This window comes from Balaenoptera borealis, assembly GCF_965194805.1.
Source record: "Balaenoptera borealis genome assembly, chromosome: 3".
Taxonomy (NCBI): Eukaryota; Metazoa; Chordata; class Mammalia; order Artiodactyla; family Balaenopteridae; genus Balaenoptera; species Balaenoptera borealis.
In genome coordinates this window covers 22352011-22374909 of record NC_138866.1, presented here as the reverse complement: position 1 = coordinate 22374909, position 22899 = coordinate 22352011, and the positions used below count along the sequence as shown (strand labels likewise).

Genomic DNA, 22899 nt, shown 5'->3' with positions numbered 1-22899 from the left:
GGAAATGATGCTTTCTTGGGTGGAAGGCCACTAGTCCTGAGTAACTTATGAACCTAAGTATGTGGTTGACACAGTCCCCATTCAACAGTGGGAAGATTTTCCAAGGCATATAGCAGCAGGTGTAATAAAATGCATCTGTATATTCAGTCTGTTTTTATAAAAAATTATCTATATAACCACTTGGTACAAATTTCAAACCATAAAATAACTGAAGACATTTTAAACACAGTTGAGGGGTTATGCTATTTGCTCAACTTACTTGGTTTTGTTATTTATGCAAGACCTGTACATTTCAGTACTTTTATTGCTGCAGTTGGCTAGCTGGAGGTGGGGGGCTCCTTAGCAAAGACTCTGAAGGGGCCTGTCACAGTGTAGTTGCTCAAGAAACAAGCACTCTTCCAAAAAACACACTTTCTTTGATGTATGGCATAGTGTAATAATTAAATCAAGTGTTCAGAAACTGAAAGAAGTTCCTGAAAAGATTTAGTTAAGATACACTAGAATTGGAAAATTCTGAATAGCTTTTGATTTAGTCCATTCCTAAGTAAATTAGGGGAAGAGGAAGCAACTTAATTTCAAACAGTTCAAATTATCAATGATACATAACGGAGGGTACAAGATGTAAGGTAAAAAGCCAAGACAAATTATATATGGCCATTAATTATCAGAGGACAACGAGATGGAATGACATAATAAATCCCTGACCTCAGTTGTAGACAGTGAGGAAAAGCTGGAAGAGACTTAAATGTTCAACAGTCATTAAATCAAAATCTTTCTTAAGGTGACAATGTCAGAGGCTGGAAATGTTACTCTGAAACACAGTGGATGACTGTGAGCCACTGGCATAGACAAGAAAAACTGAAATCCCATGTGAAATGATAATGCAGAACCAACGCTCCAAATTGGATTGCTCCCAAGTTCCTCGGAGGGACGGAAACAGGATAAAAATTCAGCCCTGAAGAAGTTCACACCCTTTTGATAATCAAATACTAGCTTGCACTTCAAACAAGAGAGAAGAGCTACACCTGTAGGTCCTGATTTAACTGGATGCCTTTATGACAATCTTGGTGAATGGTTGAAGAGTTCTGGTTAGTAGAAGCCTGCTAGGAGAAGCAGGTGGAGAAGTGACCTCTAATAGTAAATCAAGCATCTTTGGAAGCTGCTTTATGTCCTTAACCTGGGTGACCCTCAGGCCTGGAGTCATAGTTTGGATACCTGGGAGAATATATATTATTAGAAACCAAATAACCTTTGCACAACACCTGGAAAAGAATTTTTTTTTTTTTTTGGTTTTGGAATAGAGACTAAAACTCAGAGAAGGCTATCATCAAATGAACCTTTAAGGCATGGCTCTTGAACTTCGGCATTCATCAGGATCGCCTAGAAGACTTGTTAGAGCACAGATTGCTGGCCCCATCCCCAGGGTTTCTGAATCCCTAGGTCTGGAGATGGTCGGAGAATCTGTAGTTCTGACAAGCTCTCAGGAGCTGTTGGGGCCGCCGGTGCTGCAGGTTTGGGGACCACACTTTGAAAACCAGCGCTTTAAGGAATACTGAATAAAAAGATATGTATCTTCCTCACAGAAAACTATGATTCGTCCTCAATGGAATCTAATCAGAAGGTTTACATGCAGTTGAAATTAAAAAATGAGCAATGACCACTACCGTTAATTTGGAACAGTCAAACTAACCTCACAAAAGCCTTCTCCAATGGAAAAAGTAGGAAACTCTTTCCACGGTACACACTGGCTTTACTGGCTGTGGTCTCAGTCAAAGCACAGAATGAACCTTGGCCAGCAGCATGAGGTCTCAAGCTTGCAGCTGTTGGGAGGAGGTTGCTCTGCCAGTGACTCTGGGCAGGAAGTTCCTCGTTAGAACTGATGCTTCTATTTTATTCAGCTCAGAAGGAAAAGAAACAATGACAGACAAGCACAGGGCACTGAGACCGAAAAATATCTGAAATAAGGCCACTTTGCATTCTGATCCCAACTGCCAGCAAGCAGTCCATAAAGAACGTCAAGGAATAGTGTAACTTTCATCAGAAATAGGACTTTATAGTGCACATCAAGTTCAACAGGACTTCTCACAATGCTGCTTTCCAGGACCCTGCCTCAGATAAAGAATGGAGCGCTACCGCAGTTTTTTCTTTCAAGTAAACAGTTTAAAATGTATGTTGTTGATGACAACACAGCTTCCGTGTTCATATCATTTTACAGAACTCCTGCCATTCTTCATTCCCTTATTCCACCAAGTGCTCAGCAATAATGGACAAACAAAATCTAAACTAGCATTACCACTACCCTAGGGATAACACTGAATGAGACTTATGCAGTATGATCTGGTAATAGCTGGCTTCGAGAGCTGAAAAGGAAAAAAGTGTCTTGTAAAGGGGATATCCTAGACATTTAGATTTTAAATTCTATGTGCAACATGACACACATTTTGGGAATTGCTCTTTTGGCTTTAAGGTTAAAAAAAAAAGTGATAGAAATAGGTTCTGATCTATGAAATACATATAAATACTGCTTTCAAAAACAGCTGTGCATCATCGCACAAGGATGAAGAGAAACAATCTTGTTTTACCAAGAGAAGCCTTTCACACCTGGTTAGCAGACCAGCCCACATCATTAGAAAACAACGTAAGTGTTTCACGCGTTCATCTCACTGACTCTTGATGGCGCCATTATCCTGATGTCTTGAAAGGCTGCACAGGACAAGCGAGCATGACCCCAGTCCACAGGCTTGCCCAGGTCAAGGACATAAAGCTCCTTCCAAAGATCCTTGGGGAAATGACTATGGATCCCAGGGAAAGAAATGAGAGACAGTGGGAGGGAAAAATATTTCCAATTGAAATATAGCACGTCAAGAACAAAGAGAGGCTGCCTCATGTGTCAAAGAACATAACGTGGATTTAGCCTTTCTTTAAAGTTTGATAACTTTTTATGGGACACTGTGAATAAAACTGATTTTTGTAGTAAAAAAAAAAAGAAGAAAGAGAGGTGCCCTATCCTGAAGTACAAATTTTCACACTACTGGCCAAGTTTTTTTCTTTTAAAAGCCAGGTGAACTCTCCGTGGCTTCAAATGATTCGGAAATCCACCTGACTCTAAATTGAAACACTTGTAAGGAAAAACAAAAGGAAACTAATTTGATGGAAAACCTGATAACTTAAAACATTAGACGCGTCCTGTTGTCACAGGACAAGCCCGTTAACAATTCCCAGGAAATAAAAATAGAATCCGGGTAATAAAATAAAGTCTAACCTTTTTTTCCCTTGGTGGTCAGTCTAGTTCCACTTGCTCATAGGGTGCCGCTCGCAGAGGCCTCCAACCCGGCGTTTCAGACCAGAGCTCCCCGTGAGAAACGCCGGCCCCGACGCCTCCGCTCGGCGGGCTGTGCGCAGAAGTGCTGCTCACGACACTGCGATTCAAGATGGCGGATGCGGGCCGTGTGCAGAGACTCGGCGCCCAGCGCCGTGATCTGCGGCCTCAGCAGCGCAGCTGCACCTGCCTTGCAAGAACTCCACCTCCCTCCCCTCTGCCCGGATCCCTATAAAGCCGGCCGGCCCACAGCCAATCGGGAGATCGCGTGCTCTAGAGCTCTCGCCTCTGCGTTCTCTGATCAAAGAATAAAGCTTGCCTTTGCTTCTGAACCAAACTTGGTCTTGTTCTATTGGCTTGGTCAACACTGGTCAGAAGGACCCTTGCTGGGGACTGACTCTGGAGGATTCGTAACACTTAAAAAAAAAAAAAAAGGTATGATTTTAAGAAAATATTAAGTCAGGATTTAAAGGAGACTGTCCATTAGTGACAAATGAACATATAATATTATCCTACTTTCTCTCAGAATATTTTCTCTTAAATTATAACATCTGAATTGTTGGTAGTTTAATATCCACTAATTTTGTTTAAAAAAATACTGCTTCAAGCTAGTATTCTGATCTTTTATTTCCAGTCGAGTATACAGCTAAGATGACACAGAGCTCCTGTATTTAAGGATAAATAGTAATTTTTGTTTTTACGTAAATAATGCCGGTCAAAATGCTTTACCAAAGAGTAAAAAATGAGAGGGTGTCAAGTCGTGAGGATCTATGGAGAGAGGATGGAAGACAGTCTGGGCATGAACGTCCAGCATCTGCCAGTTTGAGAAAAACAGAGCATTCATTCTAGGGAATGGCAAGTATGCAACGTCAATGCCTTAAAACATAGCAAGTTACTGTTAGAATTACAGGTGATAAATGTATGGCTCTATTTTGACCACATCAGCATTTTTTTTCCATATTCCCACCTATATGCTCAAAAGCATAAGGTTTTACATTTTGAAAGGTGGAGGTCATCAGATTATATGTTGCTTTAACTATTCTCCTGAAAGGGATCTAACATGCTGCTGTGTTTAGAAATCCAATACACTCCTGCAGAGAGCAACGTGGGAAGTTCACATCCACAACTGTCTCATGGCTTTGGACCACGTCAGAGTCAAGCTGTGTTATGGAAGAAAAGATACCTAGCCACAGAAGTATTCCTGGGCTTTCAACCACGAGAGTAGTCAAGGACATGTGACATTCAAATCCCTTTCTTAATTGGCTGGCTCTGAAAGACATGAAGGTGCTACAAACCCCAGTCAGCCAGCCACTTCATTGTAGGTTTCTGAGGTATCAGACACCAGAGGTCAACAGTAAGGGCTGACTTGGTAAAACACTCAGAGTGACTTGGGTTGGGTTTGGATTTGGGTAGGATGTGGGCATAGGATAGAGCAGGAGAGGCTAAGATGGGGACAGATGAGGTTAAAACTTAAAGGTTCAGCTGGTTTTACCAGAGTAGAGCAGATTCGTTTACTTTGTTATTAATCAAAAGCAAGGGAGACTTCTCTGAAATTTGTTTGGGGGCTTGGAATCTAAAGTTCTGCTTCTAGATGTAAGCATTTCTCCTAGCCTTAACCTAGCTGTGTCGTGTTTTGTACGGAAATGAAACTAGACGGAATCTTTCATGGTTTAAATTTCTTTTTTCAAATAGGGATAAGCTGATACGTTTTTACTGCTAAACATCTGAGAACTTAAAGTTGAAAGATGTAACTGTTTTTATATCATACTTCAGAGCATGAAATGCCTTTACATACAAACTTTCCCAAATTTACTTTCCAGCTTAAGGTTCATGGTTTAGTTTTGATCCAAGAAAACCAGACGCTTTCGTGAGGACAGCTTCCTCATTTGAAGGCCATGAAAATCACAAATTTTCTGTTTTGTTTTAAATTGAGAGAAAATACTGGGACAGTTTGTTTGAGGAGGGGTATAAGAATCTTGGAAAAGGAATAACTTCCTCAATGATAATTCACATTTTTGGCCACCATATGATGTGTAGCTGGGCTTATAGTACAAATACTGAGTAAAACAATTTGAGATATTTACCCTTTCCTAAGAAAGGGTTTGCTAAGTAAATATACCACCTAATTATATGTAAGAATTTAGTCCCACATAAAACAATTATTTTTTAACTATAAGATTCAATACAGATTAGAGAAAATGTAATATACAGTGATTCTAAGTATGCTTTACATACCTCTGACTTGCGCCTCATGCATTTACCACAGTTGAAAGGAGGAAAATGAAGAAAAATAGGCTTGTTTTCTTAGCTAAGTAGGTAGGCATTTTTTATCCACATAACCTTTAAATCCAAATGCCTTATGTGCACTATTATGTTAAGCTATAGATTTTATCTCTTTATTAGTAAAAATATGTAAACTATAACAAGAAGGAAAATTCGTGATTCTGGGAAACGGCATAAGATGTTATATAACCGACTGGTTTCCAGCCTTCAAATCAGACGTTAGTCAAGGAAATAATAATGACCTTAGCCAATGGGAAAAACATCAAGCCAGATTTCTCCCAGCTGTGTTTCTCCCCTCTGTGACCTTTAGTAACTTCAATGGAAGTTTAGTATGTTTAGGGAGAAAGATAGCCAGAAGAATCAAAATTATTAAACCAAAAAGGTCAATCTTCAAATTAAGCCTTGGACCACGATCATTTCAAGAATAAGGTTTATCCCTTCCAATGTCCTAGTGCTACAAGCAATATGGCTGACCAGCCACACAATGGGGCTGATATCACACATTATCTTGCCAAAGGGGTGAGTAAAGGAAAAACAGTTGCTGGCTTTGAAATGTACAAATCAAGCTATTAGTGTTTCCTTAGCATTCCTTTTAATTTCCAACTCAAGCTTATGGTGACTGCAAGAGATAGGAAAAATCCTCAGAGGAGGCAGGTCCTTGGATTTAATTCCATATAAACAGAGGGCCAAGGAATTTTGACAAAATTGTTGCTCACAGAAAGCTAACTTTGCCTTTGAAGTTCTTGTGTGTTCCATACTTAAAGTCAGACACCTTTATTCATCCAACCATAGTATGCGGCCTTCAATAATAAGATATAATGCTTTATTTTTTTTAGATTAAAAAAGGTCTTTCATAAGATCCCTCTCTGTTATAAAATCATCGGCTAACATGTTTTCAAGGATTTGCCAAGTACACATTCTGAATTACCTTCACTTTTCAGGCCTAACTGGCCTGATGTAATTTTTTTTTAAATGACCACAGATGTGCTAATAATGCTTTAGATCAGTTTCTATTAAAAAGAATGGACCACATGAAGTTCCTCCTAACACATTAAGTGAAAAGCTATCTAAACCATTATCTGTAGGATTTAAATAAAACCTGTTAATTTTCTCCCTTATTCCCTTCCCAGTTAGTCATTTAGATCCAAGGAGATAAAATATCAATATTATGGTACTGGTCAAAACATCAAGGAAAAAATACTGACATAATTTTTCAATACCCCAGATATTACTATAGAGTGATACCACTCCCACTAAAACCTCTGGTGCTCATTAGCACATTAATGGCTCCAAGTCTTAAGGTTAGATACAAACAAATCAAACCTGCTTAGTGGTGTCTACTCCAGAATTTCTCCAGCCTGCCTGAACACATCACTCCTTTTCTCACGTAATTCCTAGTGCCAAACAAACTCTGGGACATGCACACCTGTATTTATGTCTCTTTTTTCCTTCTTAACACCATGACAGGCCTATAGTAATAACTCAGTAAAAGGTTTTTGGAATGAATAAATGGCAAAATGCAAGGCTGTACTATCAGAGGTTATGTAGATTGTATTGGTAAATTTTGAAATAAAATCTCTCTGTCTTCCGTAGTGACCACTGAGTTCGAGTTCATGGAGAATGCCATTTCTTCTGCACATTCAAATGTGGTAAGTTAGGACAACGTATCTTGAGTAGAAAAAGAAGCATCTTCATGAAATATGAGAAATCTAAAAAGCGAGTAGATGTTAACAAACACAAAATGTAATGCACATTACAAAGATATCTCTTTATTGTCCTTGTCTGTTCAGAATCTTTCCATTATGACTCAGTGGGATTTAGTTCCTGGATGTTTACTCTTATTTAGCATTTAATAGAAATCTTTCTCCACTGGTAGATCAGCATGTAAAGGGGATAGGTTCTTAAAAACACTTTGATGTTGAGAAAGGCTAAGATGCTGAAAGCGGATAGATAGTACCAAATTATACTAGAACTCTTGGCAAGTAAATGTCATGGACACAGGAGTTTGGTGCTGTGATTTTGGTCAGAGTAAACCAAAGATGGTCCAGGATATGACTGGAGTGATCACAGTGGGATATTTGGCCACAAAAAGACAAATAAATAAATTGCGCTATGAATGAATTGTTTAGAGCTCTACAATTCAAATATCATTTGTAAATTCTTTATTGCTACAAAAAATGGATGATTGGAAAAAAACTTTAAGATACTGCACGTAGTAGCAGACTGATGAGATGATGGATGTAAGAATCCTGAGCATTTATAAAGTGGACTGCCTCATATTATATATGCATATCTCCATGACATGTTATAACACATGATAATTTATGATGGAGAAAGCATCAAAATAAAATCAATTGTATATAAACACTCCCTGAATTTAAAGTGCTAGCAACTTCTGCCTCAAGGGGTACTCATTTTCCTCCTTTTTAGCCAGTCATTTTTGAAACACCTCAATTATAAATCCAAATTTGGGTCAGAAAAATGTGACTGACGACACCTGAAAAAGGAAAATGCAAGGTGAAAAATATTATTCTTTCTCTGCTGGTATAAGTTGCCAATAAGTTAGTTGCATGTCATTCACGAGCTGATATCATTTGGATTGGTTTAACTTATATCATCCACAAAGACCAACTGCACTGTTATTTTAGTCAATGGTTGGCAATGCTGAAGAGCAGAAGCTACAGATACGTCTGCTAGATAATCTGGGCCAAACTGTGGCAAGGATACATATGTTATTATTTATAAAACACTCATGTAAAGCAACTAATTACATTTTGCTGTTTTTGCTTTCGTATTCCTCCTTTTTGGACTGTGGACTTGTTCCATCCATCAGTAAACTTGTGGCATCTTCCTTGATTGAAGGTGAATCTGGAGCAACTGTTCTTTGGATAAATGCTGGCAAGGGAGGAGAAAAGAGAAAAATAAACCTAGATGAATAGAATCCCTGGGCTGACAAAATTGTCAGTAATCACTGCATTTGATCTAGTTTTCTGTAAACTTTACACGGACTAACAAATCTTCGATGTAGGAATAAAATAGTTTACTATATTTTTAAAAACACATGTTCATGGGATTTAATTTTGTTTGTTTTAGATTTGAAGAGTGAGGGTGGAAGATGTGTGTTTGTTCAGTATATAGTGATATTAAAGCATGCAGAATTTTAGAGGACGAAATCTTAAGGGCCTCCTTTTCACAGAATCCTCTTTTTCACACAGAAGGAAACAGACTAGATCTGGAATCTAGGTTTACTGTTTTTCTACTACCTCTTACCTCTCTTCTGAGCTCCAGACGCCTATATCCAAATGTCTATGTCAAATACTCCCACCTGATTTATAATCTCTGATGTCTGCCCATCCCTTGCTCTTCTTCATCTTAGAAAATGATACACTCATCCACCCAGTTTCTCAAACCCTGGTTCCTTCTTTCCTTTGGCCTGCCTGCTCGACCCATCCAATTTGAGAGGAAGTTCTGAGGACTCTACCGCCCATTTCACCTGAGTCCTTCTGCTTCACACCACCTCCATTCCCATCAGCCCAGCCCAAGCCACCATTTTCTCTCTTTCTGTTTTCATCTTGCCTCCTTCTCCACACACCAGAATTATCTTTCTAAAAGGTAAATCAGATTATGCCACTCTACTGCATTAACCCTTCCCTCCCCCTGCCCCCCCCCAGCCTCCCAGCGAAATTAGAATAAAATCCAAACACCTGATGGTGGCTGAAAAGGCTCCACCAGGACCTCAGCTCCTACCACGCTCTCTCCCAATCACTCTCTCCCTCACTCATTCTCACTCTCCCCCCTTCTCTCCCTCCCTCCCTCCCTCCCTCTCTCACTCCTTCAGTGTTCCATCTCTCTCGAAGACCATACCCCTTTCTTCTCTGGGGCCTTTGCACTTCTCCCTCTATCAGGAAAACTCTTCCCATCCAATTTTAACTCAGCTGGTTCTTCTTGCCATTCAGATTTCAGCTCAGTTGTAGCCTTCTGATCACTAATATAAAGTTCTGGTCCTGGTACCTTCTATCATTTCACCTTTATAGCACCAGTCACCATTTTGCTTGTTTATTGCTTACTACCTGTTTCTTGCATGAGATGAGGTGACCTTTTCTGTCTTAGTCACTACTATATTCCCCCAGAGCCAAACACAGAGCCTCGTGCATAGTCTCTTAGTAAATGTTGTCTGAACACGTGGATATATTTTAAGGGATTTCAAAACGATAGTCAACTGGGGATTTTCTAGCTGCTTTCTAGAAAGCATTTATAGAGTATATACTTTGTCAAATCGCAATAATCAGAACTCAGTTATTTAAAAATCTCTGGCACCTAATTGGTCAGTGAAAAGATAGTCACCAAAAAAAAAAAAAAAAAAAAAGCACTATCATATACAATGAACCTATAAGATGGAGAGGTAGAAAGATTGTGCTTTCATGAAATAAATAAATCCTATAAAGGACAAGAAATAATTTTTTACATCAGTAGTACCCCAACATTTTTATTGCTATAAATCTTTGGCACTTTATTTTACAAGTTTGAGGACAGACTACACATGAAGCATACATTCAGTTAGCCAGGGGGTTCCTGAAGTACAACACAGAAGTGAAGAGTATTGCTGTTCTCGCTGTGGATAAGTCCCATCTGAGGGACTTAAACCTCCACTAAAGGAATGTCAGAAAACAAATTAAGAATACTAACTTTTCTTTTTATAGCGACATATTCTGAAGTAAGGAAGTGAAAAAAAAGTTCTTGTTAGTAACTTTCATTGATTTGCTTTTCTAAGAATATCAAGTTAAATTAATATGTAAGATTCACTTCCAACTCCTGAAGTAATCTTCAGATAACATTTTCCCCCCCATGAAAAATCACAGTCCTTTTCTTTTTGGGATTATTTATTTATTTATTTATTTAAGTAAACATTGTTTACCACAATGTTAGAATTATGGAAAAATTGCAATCTGCATTTATTTTTTAAATTGAGTTTATAGATACCGACTCCACAAACATTTAGCGTTTGAATCTCAAAGAACTCGAGATTTCGAGGAGTCATCAGTTTACTCCAGACTTCACTCAAACCCAGTCTGGTCCGGGCCCCAGGAGTGAAGGCCCTGTTCTGAGTTGTGTTCCTTTAGCCTAAAAGGAGCTATACATGGAGACCAGTGGTCAGTCACTACTTATAAAAAGTAAAAATGACAGTTTCAAAAGCTGGCATTATGAGTCTCTCTTACTAAGCCCCCACTGTCTACAGGCTGCAGGTAATAGAATCCAAGCCTCCTAAAAGAGTGTCCTGAATCATGGCCACAGCTTCCAGCCAGCCAGGATAAATTTGGTAGTAATCACAGCTTTAAATAATGGATTTCTGTGTTCCTATTTCCAATGGTAATATAAACTTACAATTTATATATTTCTTCCCTTCTTCCTGGCAGGACGAATCTACCTTTTCTTGAATTGACCTGAACTACACAAAGCTGACATAAATTACTACTTAAAACAAACTTTCATTAATGCTGGATCATTTCAGAGACCACAAATTATGCAGTATTTTCCCATTTCCTTTGTTTTTTCCGTGGTCAGTGATTCTACACTTTCGTTTGGTCACAGTTTTGACAGGGCACCTAAGTCAGCAGAATGAGTGCCTTAGCGTCAACAGCACAGACAAAAGGGTCTCCTCCAGTACCAATCCCAACCTGAGGAAGAAGCAGCCTGTTCTGTGGGCTCATAAACTCATGTCTGCCTCAGCACCTCAGTCACTCCCCAGGTCTCCATACAGGCCTCAGCTGCTCTAAACTCCACCCCCCAGCTTTCATGCTTCATTCAGAGGTTAAGAAAATCCAGCACTCGCTGGTCAGACATAAAAGCTGGGGTTTTCTCAGGAGCGTTTTATTTTTGTAAGATTCCTTTTTAGCCAAAGCGTACATACATACACATATCAAATAGCACCAAAGGGCTACGTAGAAAGACAGCAGTCTCTTGCCCCATCCCTCCCAGTGCCACACTCCTGCTTCCCAGAGTCAACCACAATCAACCCTTTTAGCTTTATTTTCTGTATTTGCTTCAGTTTTTGAAAGAAAAAGCTGATATTGCTATTTTCTGATTTATCATTTTTAGACTTATCCACACCCATCCACTTTCCCTCATCCCATCCTCCCTATATAGTTACATCTGGACTTGTAGTTATGTCAATAGTATTTACATTATTATGACTGTGTAAATATGGCTCACACAAACCTAATAGGTCTACTATGACAAATGTTTCTTTTCTTGCTCATTTTTTCCTGGAGTTATTAATTGATTATTAAAATTCATTAATAAATTAATTTTAATTTTTGTTTTTGTTTTTTATTTACTCTTTATAACCATTCTCAATTGTTTCTAATAGCTCAGTTATACCTACACTAATCATATGTCTATTAGTAGTTTTTCTAAGTGCTCAAATGAATCACATAATCTATCAGTTTTTTGTTTATTTCCTAAAGATTCTCCTGATGGAATCTTTTCTTTCTTCCTTCACTATGAGAGAACTAAAGAATATGAGTGTCCAGATTAAAAGCCCCCCCGCCAACCCTGTCCCAGCAAATAGTTAGAAAACTCAATAAAACAAGACCCACAGGGAGGCATATCATCACAAAACTCACTGGGGTTAAAGAGACAATCCTAAAAGTTGCTGGGCCAGGGGTGAGAGGGGGCAGTGGTGGTGAAAATGATCACGTCAAAGGAATGGGAGTCAAAACAAAAAGACATAAGGTTTTTCAACAGCAACACTGGATTTTGGAAGATGACTGTGCAATGACTTAGAAAAGTCCTTTTTAACCTAGAATTTTGTAGCCAGCCAAAGTCTCAGTCAAGTGTGAATGGAAGAAACCCATTCTCAGAAATACAAAAACTGAAAATATTTACCTCCCTTTCTTGGATGTGCTCCCACAAAAGATGTGCAACAGCTGTTTGTTGGGTGAGCCCTCATCATCTGCCCCACTTCTGGCCTTGGTTCTGTTTTCTTTGTTCTCTCATCCCAGGACTCTCACTAATCAGGTACTGTCCTTCTTGTATTGATTTTCTGAATATCTTATCTTTTCTCTCTTATTGTCCCATTCTTTCCTTTTCCTTATCTTCTACTTTGTTTGTAGGTTTCTCAACTTTGTTTTCCACCTTTGTAGTTTATATTTTAAATTTCTGAGACCTCTTATCCTGTGTTCCTTTTTCATAGCATCTTGCTCATATTTTTACTAAATGTACTGTTTTCTCATTTCTCTGAGGGCATTAATGATATTTTTAAGATATCTTCCATTCCCTGTATTATCATATTACTGTAGGCTCCATTTTTCTCTTTGTTGATCTTGACAGATCTCCTTTTTAATTTTGAAGGTTCAAGAAAAATTACAGGACAGTTTCTATAACTAAGCTGAAAGTGTTTGTGCTACAAAAATGGAGAAGTATTCAGGGTGATTCTAATTCACTTCCAAAAATACTACATCATGAAAAAGATATAGAAAATTCAAGGTTCATCAGAAAAGCAAATAAGAATAAACATTATTTCTAAAAATAAGTTTATTAAATCACTTAAAATGATTAACAATAGGTACCTATGATTAAACTTTTTAAAGTATCCTTAAAAACATGGAGGTAGGTATGGGAGGAAAATCATAAAACAAACTTGTCAAAAAGAAGAGTAAAACTATGTGTAAATAAATAAATAATTTATCAATAAATTAATAAAGAGGTTTACTTTCTAAGCTAAATTTTCAGTCAGATTGTACAATATAGACTATAATAAGTATTTTCTTATCCAAATTATGTTCTCAATGATATTTTTTCCTATTCTTATTTAACTTTATTTCTTTTTGAGCCAGTGTATTTATATAGAAACTTACGGCAGCCTATAAGTACTATATCTTAGAGAAATGACCAGGGCTAGTCATGAAATGTTACTGAATGAAAAGCTGAACACAGTTTCTTTTATTGCCTGTCACAATATTAAATAAAATTCTAAAAAATTTCATGTTTTCCCCTTAATGTCTTCTAACCACTTTCTTCTAGGTACCTTTCTAGGGAGCCTTATGAAAGTCATAATGGCAAAATTCAATACCAGTAGAACAATGACCTCTGTGCTCATATCATGGTGCTGTTTATTTCCAGGCTCTTAAATGTCTTAATGGATGGGATACCACGATGTATGATGGTGCTCTGTCCCCACCCTCCTCCTCTTCCATGCTTACATACATCAAACAGACGTGAGGAAATTTTTCCATTGCTTAATATGAAAAATAAAAATTTTGTCCTATGTGTATATCACATTCTGAGGTACAGTAACCAACCTGAGATATGATCCAAATTGAAGGGTGACTGCCAGATTAGAATAGCAGAGGGTTTATGAAAATGTATAGAATCACTTGGTAAAATGGTTAGGACAGGAAAGGGAAAATGCTTAGCTTTTGCAATAAAATAATCATGATATAATGGAAGCCAAACTATTTATCAGAAACCAATAAATATTTATTTGATGAATCCATGAATATAAATCAGCAAAAATGAGAGTTATCATTTTTGGATTTGACCTACTTCCTTGTGGCTAATTTTGATACTTTATTTTATAGCAACCTAGTTTTTTTAAATGACAGCATTGTCAAATTGAATGTACAGACTCTATGTCCACGGAAAACTGAAGAGCTAAATGGTTATCTAACTAAGAATCTATTAACATTTGAGTCCCAAATGGATTGGATAAAAGTGGACTTGAAATAAAAAACTCATACACTCATTCATCTAATATTAATTGAGGCTTTACTATGTGCCAAGTTCTATATAGGATGCTGAGGAAACAGTGGTGCATAAAACAGACATCACTCCTAACATCATGGAGTTCACTCTTCGGTGAAGAGAAGAATCAGTAAACAAAATGTCACTCAAATAGCAAATAATTACATAATTAGTATGAGAAAGGTTTTAAAGGAAAATTGTAATGCTTTGTGGGCACTCATAACAGAAACCATACTTAAAACTGTGAGTTCTGAAGGCTTCTTTAAGGACATTACATCCAAGGTGAAGCATAAGTGGTGGGAGATGGTATCCTGGGTCAACAGACTCGCACTTCGTTAATGTGTGTGACATTTTATCAACATTTACACTGTATTATTCACAGAATGAAATCGGACAATAATAGTTTTCATATCCTTATTCTTTGTACAAAATTAGATATTTTTGAACAGTTCTATGCAAAGATTTTCTACTTTTTGATGACTTGAATTTTATTACAATACCATCTAACTTCCTTACCCACTCATCCATAGTTACTAGCAATCTCCAGGCCAAAAAAAATTTGCTTAATTAAGATTATTACCTTGGGTAATTCATTTTCAGTTTTTATGAGAAGTGTAAGGTCTAAAAAGAAGCGATTCCGTGTATTTTTAGTAAGTTGGGTAATATTATAAATGTACTTGGGTATTATTTGTATGATTCATAATGAAAATTTTTTCAAACTTACAACATGAATATTACTATCATGTACTGGCCTTATGCTTTAATCTTTCCATGAGTTGCATTTTCTTAAATCCAATTTAAAAACTGGTACAGGACATCATTACTTACAGTTCAAGTGTGAAAACTGTGGACTAGACAGGAAGCAACTGTGGTCCTGCCAAGAGGATGACTGATCTAACCCATGAGCATGGGAACTTTCAGCAAAGTTTCTGTCATCCTAAAAAAGAAAGCACAGCATTTCAGTTCAAATCATTGAAAAATGTAAGGCTTGGGATTCACTTAAATGTACTGAAAATAAAATTGAACCTCAAGATACCAGCTATGTCACACCACAATTTAATATAATTATAATCCTCGTAAAAAATAAAATACGTGGATGTTAAAGAAAATATGAAAAAAAAGAGAGAGAGAAGGAAGTCATCTGTAGCCATAACAGCATGACATATTTCTTTCCAGTCTTTTTTTTTCCTGTGGATAAGATTTGTAAATATTGTTGTAAAACTCTGTGTTTATTTACATTTAATAATATAAACATTTAAAAAGTCATTAACCTTCAGCTTTATGTTACTCATATACTGTCTAGTGAATATACCATGCTTTACTCAAGTATTACTCTTCTGGGCATTTAGGTGGTTTCCAATGTTTTACTCCTATAAATAACACTATGAGAAATACCTTTAAATATATAACCTTTCCCATATTTAGGACTATTCCTTATGACAAATTCTTGGGTGGAAATATGGGGTCAATAAAAACAATCTGATGTTTTTAAATACATTTACCTAGACTGATTTCCATAATGATTATACAAATACTCATTCAACAAATATTTAACACATAAACCAAAATGAATACAGAAAAGGTCCCTGTCCTCATGGACTGTATGAATGTGTCCTTTTCCCCAAATCTTAGCTGAAAAAGGGAATTAGGAAATTATATCTTTGAATAATTTTACTAATTAAATAGATTAAAACACAGGTGCTTTAAGATACGTTTACTTGATTAAAAATTGCAATATTTTTCTCTTAAATGTTTTCTAATTATTTACTGCACTTCATTTTTTCTTTCTTGCACTCATTCCTTCATTCAACAGTCGTTTATTTGGCACCTACTACGTGCTGGTCAAAGAGCAAATAAAACTTTGGCGTATATGATCATGAAATATTCAGGATTGTAGGAGAGAAAGGCATTAAACAAACTATACAAAACACAATATAGTTAAAAACTATGATAAGAGCTATAAGAAGAAGAATGGGAAATAATAGGCAGAACTACATTTAGATTTGGGATCCAGAGAAGTTTCCTCTGGTAGGTGATATTTAAGGCAATAATTTGAATGCTGAGTATGAATCAATGGATTAGCCAGGTGAAAACTCATAGGTGGAGAACGGAAAAGTGGGAGGTAAGGGGGAGCAGGAGGGTGGTCAGGGAGTGGTGCTCTAGACTCGTGTGAAGGTGCTAATAAGGTAAGAAAGAGTTTGGTGTGTTTGAAGAACTGAAGGAAAGCCCATGGCTTAGGCACACTGAGCCTGGGGAAGTGGTTACAATGAGATCCAGAGGTGGGATTTGGATGCGGGGATTTTTTTTACTTAAGTACACTCGGAAGGCAATCAAGGGTTTTGAGGAGAGGAATGACATGCTTTGATTTGTGTTTCTCAAAGATTACTCTGGCCTCTTTGTGGAAAACAGACTGAAACAGCACAAATGTAGAAGTGGGAATACCAGTTAAAAGGCTGCTTGAGGATGACTGCGGGGTCAAGGGAGAGGAAGGGATCAAGAATGGTGCCAAAGATTCTAGATGAAACAACTGCTGGTTAGGTGGCCTAAACAGATTCTTCAAAACAGTAAGGCCTCATGTAGCATGACTATCTGATGAATTAGTTGTCGTTCTCTGCACTAAGTACCAAATTTATATTTTATTTCTTTGTCACATATATATGTATGCAAACGCAAAAGAAAGGCCAAAACAGAACAAGTGTGTGTGTGTGTATACGTGCACACACACACGCAAACTCACATACACGTCTGTAAAAGACATTTATTCTGAGCTAAAAGCATGGACATAATCCTAAAATGACTTAAGATCATCAGTTTTCATGTACCAAAAGGGAGTTTAGGTTCATTTAAGATGAAGGCCCTGTGGTTTTTAACTAAGTGATTTATAGTTTTCACTAATTATGAGAATTTCATAAGAAACTGGCAGTCATTCATTATAGGATTGCTGGAAAGGAAAGGATATGCAGTTGACGCTTGAACAACGCAGGGGTTAGGAGCACTGACCCTCTGTGCAGTCAAAAATCCACATATATATATATGTGGATTATAGTTGGTCCTCTGTATCCATGGTTCTGCAACTATGGAGTCAACCAACTGTGGATTGTGTAGTACTGTAGTATTTACTATTGAAAAAAAAATCTGCATGTAATTGGACATATGCAGTTCAAACCTGTGTTGTTCAAAGGTCGACTGTATTAAACTTCCTCATTTTCTATATATGAAAAAAAAGAAATGTGAGTGGTTGAATAAGTCAACAATTTTAAGGGAAAGGGATACAGTCCTAAATTGTATGTACATATTAACACAGTACCAAAAATATATGAAGCAAAACTGATAGAACTATAAGGAAAAAATAGACAAAACCATAATTATAGTTGGATATTTCAACATTCCTCTCTCAGTAACTGATAAAACAGTAGGCAGAAAACCAGTAAACATAAAGAAGACTTGAACAACACTACTGGCCAGCTAGACCTAATTGACATTTATCGAATACTCTACCCCAAAACAGCTGATTACAAGTATTTTTCAAGCACACATCCAACATTCTCCAAAACAGACTACATGCTGGGTGATAAAACAAATCTCAATAAGTTTAAGATGACTGAAATTATACAAAGGATGCCATCTAACCACATGGGGTGAAAGAAGAAATCAACAACAGAAGGATATCTGAAAAATTCCCCAAAATTTAGAAATTAAAGAACATACTTCTAAATAACTCATGGGTGGGTCAAGGTAGAGATCAAAAGAAAAATGAGAAAATATTTTAACTATATGAAAAGAAAAGCATAATTTATCAAAATTTGTGAGAATCAGTTAAAACAGTTTGGAGGGAAATGTATTAACATTAAACGTGTATATTACAAAAGAAGAAACGTCTCAAATTGATAATCCAAGTTTCCACCTTAAGAAACTAGAAAACGAAGAGCAAATTAAACCTACATTAAGTAAAAGGAAGGAAATAATAAAGATAAGAGCAAAGATCAATTAAATAGAGAGCAGAAAAGCAGTGAAAAAATGAAACCCATACTGTTATACTTTTTAAGATCAATAAAATTTTAAAACCTCTACTGAGATTAATTAAGAAAAAAAGAGGGAAGATATAAATTGCCAATATTAAGAATGAAAGAGGAATATTACTAGAACGTCTATAGACATTAAGAAGGTAATTAGGAAATATTTTGAACAACTCTGCCAATGTATTAGACAACTTAGATAAAATGGGTACAAGTAAACAGCCTTAAAATGTGTCATCCAGTAGTTCCAGTTCTAGGCATCTATATTAGGTTAATAAATTAAAAATACAGACAAAGATTTTTATACCAAGATGTTCATCAAGTGACTACTTATAATAGAAAAAAGCTGAAATTAACCTTAAATTTCCAACAATAGGAGATCAGGAAAGTAAAGTATGGTAGAACCATAATGATAATAATGACGATGATAAAGAAAATTCCCACATATATACAATGTTACATGAAAAAAGGAGGAAATAAAATTATCAACAAATGGTGATTTCAATATAAAAAGATATTTATAAGTAAGAGCTGGGAAACATACACCCTTAAATTACGCAAATAGGTTTTTAACAATATTTGTTGGATTATTTATTTTCTTGTTAATTTTTTCTGTATTTCCTAAATATGCCGTATTTTTAACTGTCATATGCCGAGAAGCTGGTTGTATAATTAAAAATATAAGTGGTTCTTTTTCTGGTAACAGAAAAGATATAATCTATGCTTTGATGCCAGTTGATTTTGTTTTAGAAATTTAAAACCATACCTTGGGAAGAGCGAATAGGATTTGACTATCCTGTGTACTTCATCCTTCATCTGGGAGGCACATTTTGAGGCTGTCATTGCGCCATCTGCTTCATTCAGCAAGACGCCCAGACTTACACCTCCACTCCTGTCCTTTCTCACTGTCTTTCTCAGCCCAGGTGTCAATGGGCAAAATGTGAGTGTTTGCTTTTCCTTATTTTTTCCTTTCTCTTACTGGCCCATAATCAACTAAGCATCTCTTAGCGGGAAACCATATATTACGCTTTTCTCTTTCACATTTTATATAGGAACCACGATTAAGTGGAGATTTCTAGCATTGATTGAAAGCATAATTCTCCTTTCTATCTGTGTATCTTCCAGCTCCACCCAGGCCTTTAGTATGGCACATCTGAACTATAATAGCCAGATCCACGGCTCTGCCTCTAGTTGGCCCATGTCAACTCATTCTAAAGTAGCTATTGGAATACACCTGGGACTCAATGAACAGTTGACCCTTGAACAACACAGGTTTGAACTGTGTGTGTCTACTTAAACACAGATTTTTTTTCAATAGTAAATACTATAGTTCTACATGATCTGCTATTGGTTGAACCCAAGGATGTGGAAATGTGGATGGGGAACTGTGGATGCGGAGGGCTGACTACAAGTCAGATTTTCCACTGCACGGAGGGTCGGTGCCCCTGACTCCTGAGCTGTTCAAGGGTCAGCTGTATGTCTTTAAGTTCCCAAATTTTCTAAGTCTTCAAAAGACTGTCAGAATCCCCAATGCTACCTTGAAAGATAACTAATGAAATGAACCCTGAAAGAACATACTAAAAGAAAAATATTCCACGATCCCTTTGAACAATCAACATATCAGAATATGAAAACAATATCTTCATATTCTCCAATTATACATTGATATTTAACTTGTGGAATTTCTAAGTAAAGTTTACAGGGTGACCATAAGATGACTGTTTCTTTCTAATTCCTACCTGTTTTTCAATTAAATACTTAAATATTAAAAAGGAAGTACTGGTTAAAAAGGAAGATTCTTTGCAATTTTAATAATCCTAGCTTTTGCTTTTTGCCAACTCTTATATCCTTAGCACAGGGACCTATTTTTATTTCTGTCTTAAGTCTCAACAAGCTATTTAGCCAGAATTCCCTGCAAAAATTCCACTGGGTGAAGGAACTTGCATTTTCTAATATTTTCCCTGGGTTTCTTCCACTTCTCTTTCATAACCCACATTGTAATTGGTTTCTTAAAAGTTGTTCCAACCCAACTAAATCTTTTTGCTAAACTGATCTCTAATGATTAATATTTAATGATGCCCACCAAGTATTTTTCTCTCAGAAATACTGTAAGTTCAAAGTTTATAAGACAAATGATGCATTTAATTTTTTTTAAATTTAAATTTATCCAACTCTTCCCCCAGAGAAAAGGAAAAAACACTTATGTGTTTCTGAATCTGTGGCAGAAATGTTTTCCTGAATTTGTCTCTAGCTTAACAATGCACTGTTCCCCACTCTTAATTCCCAATTCTCCATCAGTGCTCGAAAAAGCTTAACCTCTTCCTCAGTAAACTTTATTCCTATTTGTAACTTCAATGTGGACAGACAGTTTACTTAAAGTCTGCCCTCCTTAACTCAATCTGCATGGCTGCTATTATATAGCGTTTTACCTCCATGAGGGTGGGGCTTTGATCACCTCTTTCTACCTACCCATCCCAACATTCCACAATTTAGCACAGTGCCATTTGCATTAAGGAACTCAATAATGATCATATATAATTATTCTTGACCAAAGTACAGAAATGAAAGTTTGCTATGTGGAAGTTGGGAAGAAGGAGACTGTCACTCTCACATTCTCAGTTTCTTCATATAAGGAAATGAGGGCGCTGGACCAGATCATCTCCTAAGATTTCTCAGCACTAATGTTTTCTAATTCTAATCTACCCGAGCAGAACCACTGAACAACCAGTACATCTAACTATGCAAACTATCTTTTCCAAATTTATACCATAATACTATAAACATGAAGCCACGCTCAGGAACAGACTCATGAAAATACCGTATTAGATCAGGCCATTTGATAAATTTACCTTTATGCAATTGATTATTTTATGGTATAAAATTTAATATTACTAGTGACTCACTAATGAAAAAGATCACACTCAGTTTTTGTTTTGTTTTGTCTTTTTACTCATTTTGGACTTGGCTCTACATGACTTTAATCCATTTTCAGAAACTGAATATATTCGTAGTGGGTAGAAATTTGCCATAAACAAGGATACTCAAAAAGGTGTCACTGACTTAAGAAACAAAAGCAGGGATGCAGAGATATTTTATAATGATGGTGCCTCACTGGAATCAGTGCTTCCTCTCTTAAAGTGACTATTTCAAAGGAAACAGTGATTGTTTGGATGAATACGTTATAACATGTTTATTTAAAAACTAATAAGACATTTAATTGGTATTCCTTATGTATCTAGTATTCATATCTAGAATTTTGAATTCGACATGATTAACAATGGTATCTTTATAGTTAAACTCCTTCATAATCTTTCCTTTCTTAATGTTCTTGTTGAGTAAATTATTGGGAAAGGTGAAGAAAGCATGTGGCTTGTTAGGGGAACTGGGTTTGGTAGAGTTAAAAAAATGTGCTCATCTAAGTACCCATGTTGATTCCTAAATAAGCACTTTTGATCCATTGCTATTTTCAGGTTTTATACCAAAGAAAAATACCAACTCATTTGGCAACCTTTTGCTTAACTTTTAAAGAGCAAGATGTAATCAACTAGTTAAATATTATGGCTGGATCACTTCAAAAGCATAAAAATTGCTTTAGAGTTCAGCATGATTTGATTGCCTACGAGGTTTCAGATGTGTCATCTAAGGATTACTGGAAAAACAGCAATTAAATTTTTGTTAGAATTCCATAAAAGGCTAAAGTTAGAAAAAAGAAAGTTTAATCACCAATTTAGCATGAATTGTGTATTCTGGAGCCGAAGATAAGGCAGACAGTGTCTACCCTCAAAAATCATACAATCCAGTAGAATAGCATTTCCCAGATTTCAGTATTTACCTATAGTTATCTTACTATTTCTTTTATGTTAACTTAAAGATTAGCCTTGCACCCTGAATCTCTATATAGAAGAGGCTTAAAGGATGGCAAAATTGCTTGGGGTTGGGGGAAGCATGGAGTTATATTTACGTAGGAGATTACATGGGATTTCTTAACAAAGCATGGAAAGAGGTGGTTATAAATGAGATAACTGGGGTATTGTGGGGTTAAAGCTCCCTCAAATTCCCCCATGATTGCTACTGCTGTTCCCAAGCAATATTTGTAAAATTATCTGAATAATACACTGGTGATATATTTTAGTAGTCATTAAATAAAAATCATCTACAGTCTTGAATTGCACGAGGAGTTATGCATTGCATGCTTCAGAAGCTACCATTGTAGAAGATTTAAGATATGTACAGAAATAGCTGACCTTAGAAAGAAAGTGCTAACAGCCATTAATTGCTATGAGCAAAGCATAAACAAACCACGGAGAGATTCAAGGAGGGAGAAATAGCTTCCAGGAGCAAAGCACATTCTTATAGCATACACATGCTTACATTGAACAAATATGACAAAGGGCTTCGGCAAACTCTGCCTTCATAACCTGTGCTGAAAGCCATTATCAACACTTCCTCACCTACCTCATCTTATCCTGTAAAACATCTGCTTCTTTAAAAAGAAATTGCATACTAACTCTTCTACTAGAAATTGAAAATCATGATTTT

General features: G+C 36.5%; 2 protein-coding genes across 8 annotated transcripts in view; one reads left to right on the top strand and one right to left on the bottom strand.

The window, feature by feature from the left end:
* Positions 1-22899, bottom strand: part of CEP128 (centrosomal protein 128) — a 444997-nt gene that overhangs the window by 6709 nt on the left and 415389 nt on the right. For all 3 annotated transcript variants that reach the window (XM_082384674.1, XM_082384675.1, XM_082384676.1), the window contains 2 exons: positions 15173-15281; positions 8374-8497 (listed from right to left, as the gene is read on the bottom strand). In XM_082384674.1, coding sequence (XP_082240800.1) covers positions 8374-8497; positions 15173-15281 — 233 coding nt within the window. The remainder of the gene's footprint in view (positions 1-8373; positions 8498-15172; positions 15282-22899) is intronic.
* The window catches only part of LOC309625350 (uncharacterized protein), a 90711-nt gene that overhangs the window by 25856 nt on the left and 41956 nt on the right, over positions 1-22899 (top strand). For 3 of the 5 annotated variants that reach the window (XM_082384775.1, XM_082384774.1, XM_082384773.1), the window contains exons 2-3: positions 7196-7251; positions 19486-19632. In XM_082384775.1, coding sequence (XP_082240901.1) covers positions 7223-7251; positions 19486-19632 — 176 coding nt within the window. In that variant the 5' untranslated portion in view covers positions 7196-7222. The remainder of the gene's footprint in view (positions 1-7195; positions 7252-19485; positions 19633-22899) is intronic. The other 2 variants (XR_014242466.1, XR_014242467.1) reach the window with 1 other exon arrangement.